Consider the following 19,420-nt stretch of genomic DNA (forward strand, 5'->3'; position numbering starts at 1 on the left):
CGCCGCGGTGCAAATATCACGCCGCGGTGCAAATAAGTGAGCTGATTCCAAATTAGCCCAGTCAGAAGTGGTCTTAGGAGCGGGCTATTTGGAGCGCGATTTAGTGAGCTAATTGCGTTCACACTTGTAAAAAGCTCAGTTTTTCGAGCGAGCTACAAAAACCGGGTTTTGCAGCCCGCTAATTCGCGCCAGTGTGAACGCACCTATTGTCTCCAATAAAGTTGTAATAAACCAAACACGTAAAGTAATTCAATAATCTACTTAATTAGAAGGAATCAAACATTGAAATAAATTAGTACAGTTAAAGGTCTACTAACAGACACACACAGGAAGTAGCCCGACCAGGCTGTGTGACTAATTAACATCAATATACACATTCTAACCCTAGCAATGACCGTTTCTTGGAGCTAACACAGGAGGTAAAGTAATGCTGAAATAACGCAGTGGCTACGCGTCCGGAACCGGTCGCCTTGCTATGCAAGCTAGGATTGCAGTGATTGCGGTATCGAGTCCTGGCTAGATGATTCAGTTGATGACAATTAAAATTGAAAATTATAGTGTAGAAAGGCGGGATAGAGATAGATCAAGCGGTGGGGTGTGTATTTTTATCAGGAATGATTTAGCATATAACATAAGAACTTATATGGATAAAGTGGGGCTAGAAGCTATATGGGTTGATATCTTACTACTGTAGTGGCCCTAGGGGTAGCCGACAACGGTATGACAGGCGTTATATATAGTTAACACGTGTTTAGTTGTGTGGATTCATTGTTCGCTCCTGCCGTTAGGCAGGACGGTGATGCCGTATAGCGTATAACAGGTGGTACCAGTGAAACAGCTAGAACACGGTTCAAGGATAGAGATGATGTCCAGGACGGTGAATGGATAGGATATGATGTTTATTACTGGGCATGCTCTCTATCCTTGAGCCCAGAACACAGTTATATTTGGTTAACTGTACGGTTATAGCTTTATTGTTTCTTACTCGCTCACAAATAATTCCCCTGCATTCGCATATGCCGCGGATCTGTATTTATCTCGTATATATATGTAGCTTACGCTACTTAGCTTGCGTTATTAGTTATCTGGTTCGCCGTTATCGCGATTATCAGTGCAGCGTGAAGCGCTGTTACGTTGTTTAACTATAACCACTAGACTAATATTAAAGAATTAACGCGTCGCCGGCTTCGTCTTCTCCTCTCCGCGTCTTCCTTTCTTCGCGTAGACCTAGGTAGCCTCCAAGGGTGTCTCCCTCGTAGTCGCTCCTGGCTCTACCGACCTGAAATCCCGTTCTCCTTTCTTTCCCGTTTTATTCCCTGTACCCGTAGTTCTACCCACCTGAAACCCCGTTCTCCTATTCCCTCTTCTTCTAGCTCCCCGGGACCTAATATGCTTTCTTCTCCTCCTAATTCTTCCTCTTCTTCTTCCTACCTAACCTGAAAAGTAACACACTCTGTGCTGCGGTTCGGCGCGCCTTATATATTACCTAGCTGGCAACGCCCCCCTACGTGCCGTTGTTAAGTACGCGTCGTCAAAACACTATTCCCCACGCAGATTCCGTGCACAGGCACGATTGTCTCCCCTGCTGACGCAACTCTTTTCTAAGTACATATTCCTTTCTTCGACAACCTAGACTATTCATTCTATTCAAATCTCCTTGTATATTATGCTGATTAATAGTAGGCCTACATAAACGCGTTGATTATTATACTCTACTCTTATACTATATATTGCGTTTTCGCTTACATCCCTTAATGGACCAGTACCATTCCACCGCGCCTATTGAGCACGCTAGCGCATTGCAGCCGCACACATGCAGCCGTCGATCCCCCCCCCCCCTCCCCACCACCACTACCACCATGCGCTATTAAGCTATGGGCCGTAGGAAAGTGTACTAACTACAATATCCCGCGAACGAATTGAGTTACATTTCTAAAATTCGAAATACATATAAACACATGTCTTAGCTATGGTCTCTGTGAATTTTAAGTTTATTGAAGCACGATTAGTTTAATTAATTAAAAAGTGTACTATATATATAACTATACCATATGGCGCGGACGAATTGAGTTAGGCCCTACATTTCTAAAATTCTAGATACATACAGACACATGTTAGTTTTATAACGTTGAAATTGACATTTTCGGGAAAAATCTCACGAACGTGCGGAAATTTTAGTCTATGAGTGATACCGCGCGTATATATTTGGTAATTAATTAAACTATTCGTGCTTCAATAAACTCAAAATTCACGGGGATTATAGCTACGACATGTGTTGATATGTATCTAGAATTTTAGAAATGTAACTCAATTCGTTCGCACCATAGGGTAGTTATATATAACTAGCGGGATACCCGGCGTTGCCCGGGGAAATCAGTGGCGTTACTCAGCTGGTGACTGCTTGGTTGAAAGGAAAATACTCCAAAAAATCTAACTATCTATCTATGCATGCATCCATTCATCCATCCCATGCCATGCCATCCCATCCCATCCCATCGCACCGCATTCTATCCCATCCCATATCCCATCCCATCTCATCACATCCCATGCCATCCAATGACATCCGATGCCATGCCATCCCATGCCATGCCATGCCATGCCATCCCATCGCACCACATCCCATCCCATGCCATCCCATGCTATGCCATTCCATGCCATCGCATGGCATCCCATCCCATCCCATCCCAAACAGTAAAAAATAATAAGAAATCAAAAGATAAGACATTAAAATAAAAAATTTTAAAATTTTAAAAAAATTTTAAAATTTTAAAAAAATATAATAATATTTGATCTGTAACCTACATAGGCTTTTATGAAGTGTTCCCGTCAGTTTGCGCTATTATTATCATCTACCGTAGTTTATTCTGGATTTTTACTAAACGTTTAAAAGTAGTAAACAAATTTAAATTTTGAAATTAACGGTGAAGCGGCAGAAGTACATACTATAGAGTCCAAAAGTAAAGAAACAAAGCATTTCCCGATGTGGAATTCGAACCCAGGGTCAATGGTTTAGGAGTCCGATGCTTTATCCATTCGGCTACTGGGGCATTATGGTTACAGATTATGATTGACACGTTCGAGATGTTAGGTTGTACGCACGGCCACCGCCATCTATTGACGAATGTTTTTTTTACTTTTTACTTTTTAAAATTTTTGTTTCAGCCAGAACGACCTCCCAGACGTGCTGATTCTAAAAATATTTTTAGTTTTCCTCTAGGCTGCGGAGTTCTCTAGTTGTGCGCGAACAGACTAATTCGGCTGAACGACTTTATATATATAGATTATGGACAAGTTGGTAACGATGTGACGTGCATTCTACTGAGAAATATCGAAATGTAAAAACTATATCTAGGTAAGTGAATGCTGTTATCAGAACTCTGTGTACTGTGTACGTTATCAACTTCAGATTACTGCTTGGCTTTGCTCTATGGTAAGATTTCAGCTTGACGCAGCAAAATACCACAAAATGGGCGCGTCTGTACGCATACGAGTCGCATGATGTGATAACGGGGGTTCTTAAGCAGAAACGCAAGAGTTGTAAAACAAACAATGTTCAAATGTCGCTTTGCTTTTTTCAGAGCAAGACGAAAAGAATAATTATTATTTGCAAGCGTGCCACGCCGCGGAAACGTGTTTCTATACACGTAGGCTTATAAATTTCGCATTTCTTTTTGCAAAACATCTCTTATCTATCTCGCCACTTGGTGAAATGACAGCGTATACGTAGTCACGACATCCACGCACGCGCGCACGCACGCACGCACGCACGCACGCACGCACGCACACTTGCACCTCCGCGCGCACGCACGCACATTCACGCATGTCCGAACGCATGTCGGCACGCTTGCAGGCACGCACGCACAGTTGCATTTACCCGCACACGCTGGCACATTCACGCATGCCCGAACGCATGTAGGCACGCATGCAGGCACGCACGCACGCGCGCACATACAAACTCCAACACCCCCCGCGGATACACGCACGCGCACATGCGTTTAAAGAAAGCATAGGGGACGCGCGCATATACACACACTCTATAAGCAGATCATTGCAGCTGATTTTTTAGTCGTAAATACAGATGTTTGATAAGAATAGTCAGCAGTTGAGGCTACGTGACCGAGGGTAGCAGGTAGACATGCGTTCATCGAGTGAGTCAACGTGAAATGACAGGTGCGATAATGCTATCATAAGTGATGGCTGGGTTTTATAGTGCACACGAACTGAACTGATAAGAAATTTGGCGAGTAGCAAAATCTACGTACTGACTCCGTGATAAATAAAAGAACCTTTATATAGTATGAGAAATCGCAGTAACACCATTTAAGGAGGAAGTTATTTAGAGAGAGAGATAGAGAGAGAGAGAGAGAGAGATAGAGAGAGATAGAGAAAGAAGAGAGAGGAGGGAGAGAGAGAGAGAGAGAGAGAGCAGAGCAGAGAGAGAGAAAGAGAGATAGAGAGAGAACATAAGTAAGAAAGCGATAGCTAGCAAGAGAAAGGGCCGAGAGGGGGAGGAGCTGGAGCAGAGAGAGACAGATATATATATATAGAGAGGAGAGAGAGAGAGAGGTCTCCGCATCTTCTTCTCCCTCCCAACCCGAGAGATGAGAGAGAGCAGCGCAAATATATATATATATAATAGAGAGAGCAGAGCCGCAGACAAGAGCAGACCGAGAGAGAAAGAAGAGAGGCGGAAAGACAGACAGACAGCCAGAGTAGACAATAACTGTGCAGTAAGATCAAAAGAGAAAGGACGTAAAGAGAAGATATGGGTTAAAAGATAAAGAAAGAAATGAGCAGAGAAGAGCGGCGAGAGAGAAAGAGGCGAGGCGAGCATCAGAGAGATGAGAGAGTGTGAGAGAAAGTGGTAGCGAGCTAGGCGGAGAGACGGGCAGGAGGAGGAAGATGTACAACGGAGGGAGGACAAGAGGGAAGAGATAAAGGAAAAGGACATAGTGAAGAGGGGGGAGGCAGAGCCGGGTAGCGGGAGGCGGCGGAGGAAAGAGAAGACGTTAAGAGGAGAGATGGTTACGTTAATCTGTACCACCGCCATTCTATTGATTGAAGTAGCAATTTTTATGAATTATTTAACTTTTTTATCTTTTTTAAACGTGTTTCAGCCAGAAACCACCTCCGCCAGGAACGTGCTGATTCTGAAAATAATCCTTTAGTTTTTCCTTCTAGGCTGCGGAGTTTCTTTAGTATGCGGTACGAACTAATTCGTCGGAATAACTTTATATATACTAGCAGACTAATACCCGTACAACCACAAAATCGTGCCTTAAAATATAAACGTCATGTAAGTGACACAGTTGAAGTTAAATATTTCATGCAACTGAAAAGAAAACAGTAACAAAAAAACATTTTGGGAAGAAACAGAGCGCAATTCTATAATTGAGCAGGGGAAAAAGTGCTCAGTTGGTGACCACTTGGTTAAAAGGAAAATACCGCAAAAACCAACTATCTATCTATTTATGTATCTATCCATGCATCCATCCATCCATCCATCTATTCATCCATCCATCCATCCATCCATCCATGCAGCCAGCCATCCATCCACCCATCGCATGTCACGCCATGCCACCCCATGCCACCCATGCCATTTCATGCCATCCCATCCCATCGTCTTCTATCCCATCGCATCCGACCCCATCCCATCCCATCCAATCTGGTTTAAAACTTTCGGCTTCTAGCGAATGGAGTTCCCCCGTCTTCATAGTTAAGAAAAAAGACTCAAAGCTGGGTAGACTGGTTGTGGACTGCCGCGCTCTCAACAATGTGACAGAGGCAATAATTCACCCTTTGCCCAGAATCGACAACATTTTAGCGTTGTTGGCTAATGCACAGTACTTTACCACCTTAGATTTGAAAAGCAGATATTTTCAGATACCTGTACATCCAGATGATCAACATAAGACCGCTATAATTACGCATAAAGCTACGTATATATATCACTACGTCCCATTCGGACTCCGGAATTCGCCGAGTGTCTTAACAACTTTTAAATAACGTGTTACAAGGGATTACGGATAAATCTGCAATCCCGTACATTGATGATATTGTCAATTACTCCCCAACGTTTGACCAGCATCTTTTAGATATACAAACTGTATTTGACCGCCTGCGCCAGGCAGGGTTAACACTGAATCCGTGTAAATGTGTCTTTCTCAAACAGTCTGTTAGTTACCTGGGCAATATTATTTCCAGAACTGGCGTGTCACCTGACCCACGTAAGATAGCCGCCATTCAACAAATGAAGGAGCCTAGGACAGTCAAACACACGTGGCTTTCTCGGCATGGGAAATTCCTATAGATCACACAAAAGTCGCCGCTCCTCTAGTAAATCTCACCAAAAAACACGCCCGTTTTTTGTGGAATGACGAAACGCAGGATGCTTTTGATGCATTAGAAAAGGCGTTACTGACTGCACCAATTCTCGCCTACCCATAAATTAAGTAACCTTATTTTTTGTACACAAATGCTAGCGCGTATGCCGTCGGAGCAGTGTTCTCGCAGAAGGATGCACAGGGGAGAGAAGTTGTCATTTTATATTTAAGTGCTAAATCAACACCCACACAGTCGAAATGGCCAGTGGTTGAACGAGTGGCGTTTGCCATAATTTACGCCTTACAGAAGAGTCGTCATTTTCTAGCTGGGAGTATGTTTACTATATTTTGTGATCATTTACTTCTGAAGTTTTTACTAACATTGACGAAGCTGCAGAACCCCAAGTTATTAAGATGGGCGATGATAATTAGTGAGTATTCATCAACCATTGTTTACCGAAGAGGCACGTCAAATGCAAATGCGGATTTATTATCGAGATTGACTACTGAGCAAGGAACAGACGACGTCGTAGACACGGCAATCAACCAGCCGGAACCAGAGGAATCCGTTTCCACACATATCCGGAGTGTGAAAGTAATAACCATACCAGAAACTCCACCAGCAGGCCAGGACAATGACAGCTCAGCTGATAGACCGCCGTACGTTACGCCATCTGTTGACACAAAAGGCAGAAAGGGTAGTTATCTAGGTATAAAAAACAATACACACCTGCCGCCCGTGGAGAATAATGCCCGTACTCTCGTGTGTTTTTGGCTTGTACGTGTATGTAATACGCGTGTAACGTAATGATCGATGACGTCAGCTGCCAGAAAAAAGCCGCGGGAATGCATTTTGTAAGTTTTTATCGAGGTATATGCGCCGACTGCTTTATTTCTGTATATGTTATAAATAAACCTATTATTTGACTAAAACGTGTCCGGGTTTCCTATAATGCCATCCAGTCTGTATTCATGATATATTATTATTTGTGTATATAATATTAAAAGTCACATGAGGTACAGATGTACGGATGTGCAGCCGTCTAACTACTGATATATGCATAAAATATTTGATAAACAAAAGTCTTGCATTATTCAAACTTTTATTAGGAAATTAAATATTGACTAGGGAGGCATTCATTTACCTAACGCATTTCTTTTATCATTCATCATGCCCACCTTACTTGTCCAAGAAATCATTACTAGTTTAGCCGCTCAACGTATTCTCAACGCACACGGCACGTTCGTTGTAATACAACAAAAGCATTTGGTTTTGACCAAAACTTGGTCGTTTGCAGTGACTAGAAACTCTAAACGTTTGCTTGTAATAACCTTGTCTTCGCAATCCAACACATCAGGTAATCAAGCCAAATGATTTGTCTACGTCAGAACATGGGTCGTGTACGTTGCACGCAAATAGATTACAACAGTAATAGATTGCCTCACTGTACAATCGGTGTGCCATTAGTGATCATATATCATATCATATAATATCATGTGACATTCAGAATGACGATGCCTATCGTAAATGAATGGCCAGGGGGAGAGAGTGAGAGAGATTGAGAGAGAGGGGGAGAGATAGAGAGAGAGAGAGAGAGAGAGAGAGAGAGAGAGAGAGAGAGAGAGAGAGATATGCCACCTCAACAGCAATATCAACGGAGCTTGATAAACCAGGTAAGTAAGATTTTAGTTTAACTTGCATGAAGCTGCTACAGCAGACAACAACCAAAACAATACAAAAATCGTCCATGTTCGCTGGAAGAAGAATATAAAAACGACTCGTTTAACAGAAATCGGTCGTAATAAATTGTAAACAAAAAACAAAGTTTTTGTTGTACTACAACGAATGTCCGCCGTGTGCGTTACTAACGGTATCTACCTCTACCCGTGTAACCTTCACTCATGCCCACACGAGCACACCAGCAGCGGGAGCGAAGGGATATACGAGTAGACCCTAGCTTCAACAAAACCAGGTCGCTACATCGAAAGACGTTGGACGTTGTGTAGTGACGTGAGTCCCGCATGCTGATCAGACATGGTAGAGTTAAGCTGAGTTTACACAACCGATTTTTATGTTGTAAAATTGGCGAGTTCGACCAATTTCGCATATCGGCAACACCGAGTTGGCGAAAAATAGAACATGTTCTAATCTCCCAACTAGTCACTATTGACCAGTTGGGCACGCAACTTTTACGTTTACACTGCCGATTGTCGGTTATATGTTGTTGCGAAATTGGTCCAATTCGCCACCTTGACAACATAAAGTCAGTAGTGTAAACCCAGCTTTAAGCTCTACCGTAAAGCAATCCATAATGATTGCGCATAGGCTCGCGGTACTATTATACCATACTTGCACTGTAAGATTTCCTTACAATGTTACCCTCCTTACTCAAAGAACAAATTACAAACCGTCGACAAATAGTAATCGTAAATTGACGATTCTTCCGACCTTGATTCACCGAGTTGCCTTTTCCTGTGATGTTCCCTAGGGTAACATGTTTAAGTGGTGGCTAATTCACTTACATAGGTTGTGAAGCCCTGTCTGAGAACTAATAGTAATAGGGTAAAACCTCACTCGACACCCGCCCGCGGCGACATGTTTTCAGTCGAGGTGGTTTGCGACGCCTACTTCGGTTAGAACTGTTAGCGGGTGTAAGACGAAGCAACAAAATGCAGGCTTACCCATCCAACAAAGGGACGTTGCTTGCACTAAGGACTAGGAGCTATAGCTTGGTGTACAGTAAAGCCACTGCGATGCGAAAATGAAAGCAAGACGAGAAAATGTGTACGCACCACGGTAACACTTGTATAAAGCTTTCTCGACCCCCAAAAATTCAAAAATACAAGGGTAGCGAGTAAATATCTCGTTGCATGGATAATTAGTTTTAAATAAAGGTAGAAGACTTATTGGTTAACAGCACCGCTGGACATACACTATGTGTGGAGGTTTAACTCCACTACCATGACCAAACGGTAGAACACCTATTTATTTACACAACAAAATATTATCAACATTGCATTTTATGCAATTGAATTATTTTAACTACCTATACTCGTCTTCTTATTATCCACACACTTGCTTAACATGCGTGTAGGATTGGACATCGCAACATATATGTCAGGGCATTTATTCACTAATGTTCCAAGCAGCTTGAAATTATTACCATGAACACATATTGTACAAACATATTGTATAAATATGTTCACGCCATTACTAATAGTGCAAAATAATCCTCACACGTCGAGTTGCCATTTGGTCAGTGTACAAACCTCACAGTTTGCTTGCTACTACTTATACCTATCGACAAACACAACGATCACAGAATCTTTTCTCGTCACGTCCACTTCCTCGATAACTCGGGAGTAACTTGACGTTTGTGCAATTAGATGGAGCCGAGGGGCCAAGAGATTGCAAAGGGCTCTCCTGGTAGTTCTCATAATCTCATGTTCGTGGTTTCACTTCTCTAACATGCAGGGAATGTCCTGCAATTAATAGGTTATTCAATAACGACCACGTAAACTTCACTGTACGTGTAGAAATACAACAAACCTTAGAAATAAAAGCGACGATCAAATTCTTGGGCCACACATACCGTAGAGAACAGTAGATCACTCTGCACTTGATATAATCATTGAACAGGTAGGTGAGGTTATGTAATAATATACACCAATTCTCCTCAGAGATGGCGCCACATGTCAAGCAAAACCTACCACTGGAATTTGTCAGTTGCCTCCACAAACTTGTGTCGCACCATGTAAGTTGCCACTAGGTCAGCAACCTGTTAACAAATCATCACAGAGTAGTACGTTGTGACAGACACTAGTATTATCAGAGGTCGATAATGACAAGTGACGTCATTATCATCTGTCATTATCTACCCCTCTGGTATTATGGTAAAAATAAATACAAGTGAGATTACTTTTGGTAGCTGACATAATCACCATGGTGACAATACCTTATCAGGACTATCCTCGTGTAGGGTGTGGCCAACTTGTGGAAGAACCTGCATCTGAAACTTTCCTAAAATCAAAACCGAAACTCTGATGACTGAAATCGAACCCGCATACGTATAGGTGGCAGCACCGTCAAAAGGTGACAAAGTGGGAGACAATCAACACTGCAGCAACTCACCCAAACTGCATGCAGCGCCCCTTTGTACAACTCAGGATACCACTGCCGCAAGGCTAGCACTATTTTTAAAGTGGGCGGAGCTCTGGGTAAATCCAACGAATGGCGATTCGTAAACAGCGTGTGATTTGAAAGAGGTAAATGGGCGCACAATCCGTGCACTATTTCTTATCACTATTTCATCAAATTTTTCATGAAACTATGGTCAGATTTTAATTTCCTTTGCAACTTTTATAAGTGCAAATCTGAATACATAGGATACGAGTAACGTGGCTGCTGTAAAACTTGTAGTAAAAAAGCGTTAGATATTCTCCCAGAAATCTACTTGTGGCGCCATCTGTCGTGGAGTTTGCAACTCACCTTGCATCTGCCCCACCGTTAGCTCCCTGTCCAGTCTATCTACACCGGCTAAGAGAAGCATCTTTGGTACATCACAGCAGAGGAACATGTTCGATAATCCTTGAAACCACCCTGTAAATGATACAATAAAAACACAATAGCAACTGGGCTCATCTGAGGTCTGTTGCTACGGTTATAAACGTAACATTAAGTCGTGCGTAGTGACACCTTTGTTAGGTGCAGATATGCAGATACGCAGTTGCATACACATCATTTCAGCAACCTTCTGCATTCTGCATATCTCCCAAATCCCATTGATTCATACAAATCACGTGCCTGAAACTCCTGTTCTATGGTGCATTGTGACCCTAACCCTATTAAACAATATAAAAAATTAATTGTTATAAAAATTATTTGTTGTTATTAAATTGTTGTAAATAAATCATGTAAATATTTGCGTTAATTGGAAAGAAATTGTTAAATGGATAAAGATAGAAAAATACAGAAAACAGGTAAATAATAAAAAATCAGATGGGATTCGATCCAACAACCTTTGAGCCGTGACGCCTGTGCTGTAGGCGTTCGGCTATCCAGGTTTATTGGATTTATAGATTATGGATGTGCCATAAATATGACAACACTGTGACATCATTGAGGCAGTTCAGGAATCCATGTTTAACCCTCCTCTTGAGGGTCAAAAGGTTATCAGACACTTACTCTTTGCACGTCAGTGGAAAGCACATTTCATGGTCCTTTAAATAAAGTGATAAAAATGGTAGGTCAGCGCTGAAACAAAAAAGTTTTTCACTCTGTCCATTAGGCCATGTCCTCAGAAAATGTCTGATATCTGACCTTTCCCCCACTGCCCTTTGACCTCCAATTTTGCACTGGTGATGGGTTTCCTGCCCATCACACTATACACCGAATATTAAGAGCATAGGTCGAGCCGTTAAGATTTGTGCCGCAATTCCGTATTTCCTCCTATACCTTAACTTAAGGGGGAAATATTCCCCCTCCGTTTACACATCTTGACCTTTGACCCTTGACCCCCAAATTTGTCATCCTGAGTCCTTTTCACGATCCCCCCGACGTCCCAAATATCGTAACCGTACGTCGAGCGGTTAAGATTTGTGCCCAACTGTTGACGGACGGACGGACGGACGAACAGACGGACGAAGTGACGATCATGCGATTCTACAAGCTGCATCCGATTACGTCAGCTAAGCTAAAAACCAGCTGGAAGCAGAAAGCAATTATCTAAGCCGTAAAAAAAACTTGATCACTCAGACAACAGAACTCTGAAATTGACTTTATCCTTAAAAAAATGGATTTTATAATTCTACTGCTAAAAACGTTTCATTATGAGCCTTCTAAGTTACCCACTCTATGCTATAACCTCAACTCTATCCCTCTCATGTTAAAGATTAACACTACAATCCAACAACATTCCACCAACTAATCCTGACAACCAACTTCTCCACTCCGAATTTTATTTCTGCATATCTGACCTTACACGATGTAATCGCACAGGACAAACGACAAAGCACGCACGCACGCATTCATTCGTACCTGCCCAGTGCCTTTCCGTTTTCGACAGATTTATTCTCCACACATAAGAAGCAGATGACGACGGTTGGAGCGGCTGAGGCGAATGCATGAAGTCGTTTCCCTTGACTTTCTTCACACTCTGTTCAGATTCCTCCTCCGCCTCCGCCTCCTCCTCCTGTCCCTCCTCCTCTTCCTCCTCCTCGCCATCCTCGTATATAACGTTAGCCGTTGCCATCGGTTGCGTGGTTTTTTCGCTTGCTTGCTTGATGTTCTCGACTGCAGTGCTGGCGAGTTCGTTCGTGTCGCCCCTGTGATAAATCACAGATCCTGATGAATACTGATACTTTTGCTGTAAGCTTAGCAACCCATAAAAATTGTGTTGATTCAATTTTACAGAGAGCTCGGTTAATTGGATATGGGCAGCACAAGTGTCTGTGCGTCTGTATCGTGATGAGACCTAGTGGCAGTTGCATGCATTCGACCATCAAAGCAAAGAAATTATTATGGAAGAATTAATTCATCGTCATTCAAATTATAATTATTACATTTATTCCGAAGAGCAGTTACGGTCACGGGAATACCTACCGCTTAATCTGGCCAACCATCGAAACTTTGGCCGATTCCAAATTCCTTGTCACACCGCTCCGAATACTAAAACGGATTGAAATACAGATGTTACATAAACTATCTCACCGCTCTCCGTCGCTAATCAGAGACAATCCAGAGCACACAGCAGTACCAGTGCATAACAGTTTTGGCTTTGATACGGCATAGTAGTCTACCTTACGGCTTTTCTGGTTTCACTCATGCGAGAATATTGTAACACGCGCTATAACGTGCCCAATAGGTGGCGCCAACTACTTCCCCTGAAGCCCGTGTCAAACACCAACGTGGCAGCTTGGACTGACGAGGAATAAAATTCGTTGTTCGTTGCACATATTAAACGTTGGTTGTTCAGTCTTTATTTTGGAAATTTATACAACAACTCACCACCACTCAATGGCATGCTCGGGAGAACGGAAGGAAGTTGGACGGCCGCGCAGGAAGCTCTGCATGCCTTGTAGCGCATCGAGAGCTGTTCCTGTATGCACAACAACGTTAGCACCACCGACGCAGGCCATCCTCAACTTGTATATTTCTTCATATGTATATATATATATATCAGGGTAAATAATACACAGGAGCGATGAGCGATTCGCTCTTCAAACCTCCGAAATCACTCCCGTGAGGCTCAAAATAGCTCCCGTAAAAATTTTGACGAGAGCTATTTTTCCACAGACTTTTGAAAAAGAACTCCCGTAAAAAAAAGTTTTTCCCCCTGATTTTTCCTGATTTTTCCTATTTTTTCCCTGATTTTTCCTGATTTTCCCTGATTTTTCCTATTTTTCCCCTAATATATATATATATATAATTATTTATGACGTATTAGCAATTTCTCGATGATTAATCCACATCGAAAGTGGATCGTTTGCAGCCACAGATTAAACAACCGATTATGAAAACAAATACTTGGTCGTCGAAGTTAGCAGAATATAACTGCAACAATGCTGACAATATCTTTTAAGCATGACAATTAACCGATTATCCGACTATAACCGATAATCGATCGGTTCGATGCAACTCATAATAATCAATTATGAAATTCCTGCCGATTCCCATCACAATATATCATTACTATTATTTACCATGTCGTGTCAAATTATCATTCACATACCTTCCACAACATCAATAACTATCAGGCCAACTAGAGAGGGTATAAGTCTCCTGTAAGCTGTGTGGACCGCCACTGCTCCACCCATACTGAAACACACAAACTGTACTGTCACCAGTCCACATACGCAGAGCTCGATATATAATCACTGGCTCAACCGAACAGACCGGAAAATCATTTGGAGGGCTGGAGCCTTTAGCAACACAGTGGCCCTCTGAATCAGGTTTCAGTATTCAATGTTATAATTATATCAGGTCCCAACAGTTACCAGCCAACTGTGCTAGTGCAAAAATAACTAATGCAAATTTTCATGCCCTGCATACGCACTAGAAATCGCAACGATCATCAATACTGCTTACGTACATGTTTCCCCTGGCATGTTTAACCAGGATGAACAAAGTTTTCTCATCTGACTACTAATATGAGACAACCTTCACTAGTCTAATAATAATTTAATTATGCACAGAATATATCTTGTTAAACGACGGTTTAATCTCACCTGTGCCCAATCAATATGATTGGAGGAAGATTGTCATTGTACAGCTCCTGTAGTAGATCCTCAATATCACTGTAAATTGTAATCATAGAAAGCCCACGTTACATTTACCCCTAAACACATTGGAGTAGAAATGGTTTCACACGCTAAACGGTACTATACATGCGGTCTTCAAATTGAAAAGTTTATAGCTCCCATCTAATCATTCATGTTCCTAACCAAATTTAAGACAAATGTATCATCAATGATATTCTAAAACTTATCAAAAGGCAATTTCAATTACAGTACACAATCTACTATCCGAAATTCTGAAAGACGAAAAACCGAGTTTTTTCGTGGAGGTCGTCTGGACACCAAAGCTCACGTTTGGCACCAAAGGTTCACTGCAGAAATATTAATGTGTTTGGCATTACTCATACATATTGAATGTACTGGTACAGCACTTGGCCTCTTGAAAACTTGAGTTTTAGTACTCCAAAGGTTTCAGGTAATAGATTGTGTACTGTATTAAAAATGGCCAACTTCTGACAAACCGAGTTTAGAGTTACAATCCAGATCAGGAGTTGCAAACCATACAAGCATCTAGGTATCACAGAGTGTGTAAACTTACTTGGACAAGGTCTCTGCTGATAGGTCACCGTCATCTTTGCTGACAGTGTCCCCGTGTCCTCTCATGTCAAATGCCAGCACTTGACATGTTACCATGCTGGTAATTATTTTCTGCATAAGAAGAACACTAATTGACATAAAAGCATTCACATAACAACTCATATTATGAATCACTGACTGTAGAGAACATAGTCACTTTCATCTTATTCTATTCTTACATATGAAATCTCTGAGATGTAACCATGTCATATACACATGTCATTGCATTATGACAATATAATTCCTGCCAGTACACTGCATGCAAAATCGCCAATCAGACTGCCTGGAAAACAGCCAGGCGTTGTCTCCAAAGATCCAGGAACAAACAGCAAAAACCGAACAATGAAAAGATTTATTCCCAGCAATAATTATACCCATCACACATACGGAAAACACAGCCCAGGAGAGAGCAGAGAATCCACCGCCGTGCAGGAGGAGGAGCACAGGTCCGCTCGTCCCACTCTCGTACACCCGGAAGCGTCTGCCGCCGGACACCTTCACGTCTTTCCGCCGTGCAAAGTACTGCTGCCATGACACGGGTGTGTAGTCGCGCTTTCTTGCAAGCGCCCGCTTATTGCTAGCTGATCCTCTGAGACGAGAACACAACAATGAATCTAAGGATAGCGCGACCATCCGGCAAATTTTTAGCCTATCTGAGAGAGCTTGGTGGTACATTGGTTAGTGCGTCCAATTGTGTTTTAAACTTTAATAAGTGAACAGTTGGCTACGCACTGATACCAACATGGAGGCGAATGGATGTTTATTTGTTCTGTGATGGTGTGAAATAATGCGAGCGTTATCTAGACTTGGCACTCTTGATTTTCTACCTATCTATGACTGTGATTAAGATTTTGCACAGTGGTGTGTGTGGATTGTGTCTTACATTTAAATAGCATTTAATTGGAATTATTATAGGCATTAGAGAGTATATACAGACATTAGGGATTCGATGGCAAATACAAGTCCTGTTTATTTGCCTTGAACATTTAATTATTGAAACAGTCAGGCTCTGTTTGACGTGCATCTAAACAGAGGAATTGCACCGACCTGTGATTGGAAGATAAAAATAGAATTCGTGACGACTCGTTTTCATTTCGCTTACCCCGTCGCATACGCTATTACGCTGACAGGTAGGAAAGTGTTCTAACTATCATATGGCGCGAACGATTTGAGTTACATTTCTATAAATTCTAGCTATTATAGATACATGTCTTAACTATAATCTCTGTGAATTTTGAGTTTATTGAAGCAGGATTAGTCTAATTAATTAGAAAATATGCACGTGTGGTATCGCTCATAGGCTAATTAATTAATACACGCGCGGATATGGCCGGTAGGAAAGTGTAATAACTATCATATGGCGCAAACAATTTCAGTTACATTTCTAGAAATTCTAGCTAAATTATAGACACATCTTACTCTTATTACTTAGCTATTTAAATATAATCTCTGTGAATTTTGAGTTTATTGAATTTGAAGCACGATTAGTATAATTAATTAGCAAAGATGCATGCGCGGTATCGCTCATAGCACAGGCACTTGGAACGTCTCAATAAAATAACTCAAATGCTCATCTGCAACACACAACTCTCTTATTCATGTTGTTTGTGCACAGGGTGTGCATGCGGTGTACCTGTGTGTTGCAGATGAGCATTTGACCGGCATTTACGGGTAATTATTGGCAATAATAGGCAAAATAGAGTAGAGAAACATGAAGACTTTGGTAGTAAATACATTTCGTGTTTACATTTTTTTTTTTTATTGAGATGTTCCAAGTGCCTGTGATATACACGTGCGACTATGGCCAGTAAAACGAAACGTCACGAATTCTATTTTTATCTTCCAATCACAGGTCGGAGCAATTCCTCTGTTTAGACGCATGATCTGTTTGACTCGCGGCTAGAGCCTGCATACCTCCCAACTCCCATTGGTTGATGTCCAGTCCTATCTTATCAACTAACATCACCCTATCCAATAACCGTACTGGACATCATCTCTATCATTGAACCACAAAGATAGTTAATTTTGTAAATTAAATTGTAATTAGTGTACGTTAGGGTTAGGGTTAGGATTAGGGTTAGGGTTAGGGTCACAATGCACCATAAAAGTTTTATTAAAACAGGAGTTTCAGGCACGTGATTTGTATCAACCAATGGGATTTGGGAGGTATGCAGGCCCTGCTGCGAGTTTCTGTTTGTGTCTTTGACGTAGGGGCCTATACTGTATACTGTATAGCCATGGGAATTCAAGCGCAGCTTGATTGAATGAGTAAGTTAACACTACCTACTACTGATAGATCTACTAATCGCTAGAAAGCTGCTATGATACCATGACAATGACAAAGTACCCAGTTAAAGTTTCGTAATTACCCGACTCCAGGAGGAGGCATCGGTGGTAGACGACTTCGTAACATTTTCATTTGAAGCGCTGACATTTTCGTTCAATCAGCTGTTCATTATAAAACGAGTCAATAGATGGCGCTGAGCAGCATTAGAAATTCAGAATGGCGTCGGCAGATCTTCCTAACGATGTTAGCGTTTTCCTGCATTCCATGTGTACGTTTATTTTTCCATCTCACTGTTTGAATAGTTTAATACTCTGTTGTAATTTTGTTTTTGTGCAAAAATCAAACACTGCATGGAGAATGGAGAGTTCATATAATTGTATAATATATGCCGGCTGATTTTGCATTCGCAGAATTGCAAGCCACGCAGTGGGGCCCCGGGTGGCACTGGCGGTGCCGCTGCCACTGGCGCTCATAGCTATATATACCATGCGATGATATAGTAACAATTGATGCGTATTTAATACTCATCATATAATTGATATTATCATAGACAATGAATTTAATTCTCATGTTTTTCTGAGAAAGCAGAAAGCACGCAATCGTTTTCCGCTGACAGTGCAGCCTACTCTGTGCCGTAAACAATGTCACCCGCTGTTACTATACCTCTCCGGAGGCCACTGATGTAGCTGGTAATATCAGAATACCCCTAGTGCATAATTAGGGCTAATTACTGGATACTTGAAACTGAAACTGGAACCAGTGGGTGCTTGCTTCAGGCTTGTATCGTGCGCGCCTGGGCACTCAGGTGCAGCATAGCTATATACATAAACTCCCAGTTGCCGCTGCTCTGGCCTCGCGCACACGTCCCTGCCCCACTCTGCCCGCGCATTTACGCTGCTCCATGCAGGTGGTCGCCTTACCGAGATAATACTGTATGCGTCGCTGCAGACATCTGTGCTCTTCGTAATATATACACGCCAGTTGCATAATTTTTCGACTGCCCATTAACAATATAGACATAAAGCCAATGTGCTCAAGTAATTTGTATTCTTTGTTATACCACCGATCGTAAAATATCGATATCCGAACTAAGTTGTATCGCCCGATATATCGAGTTTCCAAATATATTTGCAACTAGTACCGATATACCGGTTATATCTTACACCCCTACGAGGTACGGCGTCCGGATATCTGCATATGTACCAAAAGGGTACGCTCCGGCAGTTACCCTGGGGACACTGGCACTGTCCTCTCGAGGTCCTCTAGAACTTACGGGGAGGTAGCGCCACATACTTCTATTTTGGAATACCAATAACAGACAACCACTGGTTCTCGTCGATTCCCTCGTGTAGGTCTTAACACCAAGAATAACTTCTCAATGCACTAAGGCTTAACGGCGTGACAGCTTGGTTTGTGCGCGTAACTTAACTTTTTTGTCACTTATCCATACAGTTTTACATTAGATCCAATATCAGCTTCCGTTACAAATATTGCTCATTACTGGCGTACTGAGACATTCACTCGACCCACATTCACACTACTTAGTGATCTTTTTCCTCTTATATCATAATTGACGTATGGATCATGAGATATGGGATGACCTTAGTAATGCTCAGCTATAGTCCGCATGCTTATGATAAAATCTTTTTGTCCTATTCGTTTTATGCACAATATATTATTTTTTTTTTGAAATCTTGGAATCTACCGCATTTTGGCTTTTAGGAGCTGTGAGTGCTGGCATAGCGCGCGCCTTGTGGGTAGGCCTGCTATTTGCGCGCACGCGAAGTGTCTAATGTCCTCCCAGTATCGCCTAACGGACGGTACTGCGCGGGCGCAAGGTTGATAGACCCTGAGGTACGGTATCCGGATACACCGGAAACGTTAACTTACCACGTACTATCAATGAATCAATAATCTTATGGGAATCGGTTAAATTTTG

The 19,420-nt window shown here is 42.0% G+C and overlaps 2 protein-coding genes across 2 annotated transcripts in view; one reads left to right on the forward strand and one right to left on the reverse strand.

Annotated features, from left to right (window-relative positions):
• Positions 1-8,250: 8,250 nt before the first annotated feature.
• On the reverse strand, positions 8,251-17,702 carry LOC106810228 (protein phosphatase methylesterase 1-like). Its single transcript, XM_014813513.1, has 12 exons — positions 17,564-17,702; positions 15,582-15,783; positions 15,157-15,266; positions 14,550-14,618; positions 14,054-14,139; positions 13,330-13,420; positions 12,925-12,990; positions 12,361-12,647; positions 10,813-10,923; positions 10,280-10,344; positions 10,035-10,102; positions 8,251-9,806 (listed from the first exon to the last, which is right to left on the reverse strand). The coding sequence occupies exons 1-12, from the start codon at positions 17,626-17,628 to the stop codon at positions 9,788-9,790; spliced, it is 1,239 nt and encodes a 412-aa protein (XP_014668999.1). The 5' UTR covers positions 17,629-17,702; the 3' UTR covers positions 8,251-9,787.
• The window catches only part of LOC106810216 (PHD finger protein 14-like), a 23,996-nt gene continuing 22,243 nt past the window's right edge, over positions 17,668-19,420 (forward strand). The window contains exon 1 of the mRNA XM_014813500.1: positions 17,668-17,749. Within this exon, the coding sequence (XP_014668986.1) occupies positions 17,698-17,749 (52 nt within the window). The 5' untranslated portion in view covers positions 17,668-17,697. The remainder of the gene's footprint in view (positions 17,750-19,420) is intronic.

Source organism: Priapulus caudatus, unplaced genomic scaffold, assembly GCF_000485595.1.
Source record: "Priapulus caudatus unplaced genomic scaffold, Priapulus_caudatus-5.0.1 Scaffold421, whole genome shotgun sequence".
Classification (NCBI taxonomy): Eukaryota; Metazoa; Priapulida; class Priapulimorpha; order Priapulimorphida; family Priapulidae; genus Priapulus; species Priapulus caudatus.

Excerpts from the sequence above, each read along its gene's own strand:
- LOC106810228 (XM_014813513.1), bottom strand. The coding sequence starts at position 17,628 with ATGTCAGCGCTTCAAATGAAAATGTTACGAAGTCGTCTACCACCGATG. Across the intron at positions 15,784-17,563 it reads ATGCCTCCTCCTGGAGTCGG|AGGATCAGCTAGCAATAAGC; the intron begins GTAATTACGAAA and ends TTCTCGTCTCAG. Across the intron at positions 14,619-15,156 it reads TCAGCAGAGACCTTGTCCAA|TGATATTGAGGATCTACTAC; the intron begins GTAAGTTTACAC and ends TACAATTTACAG.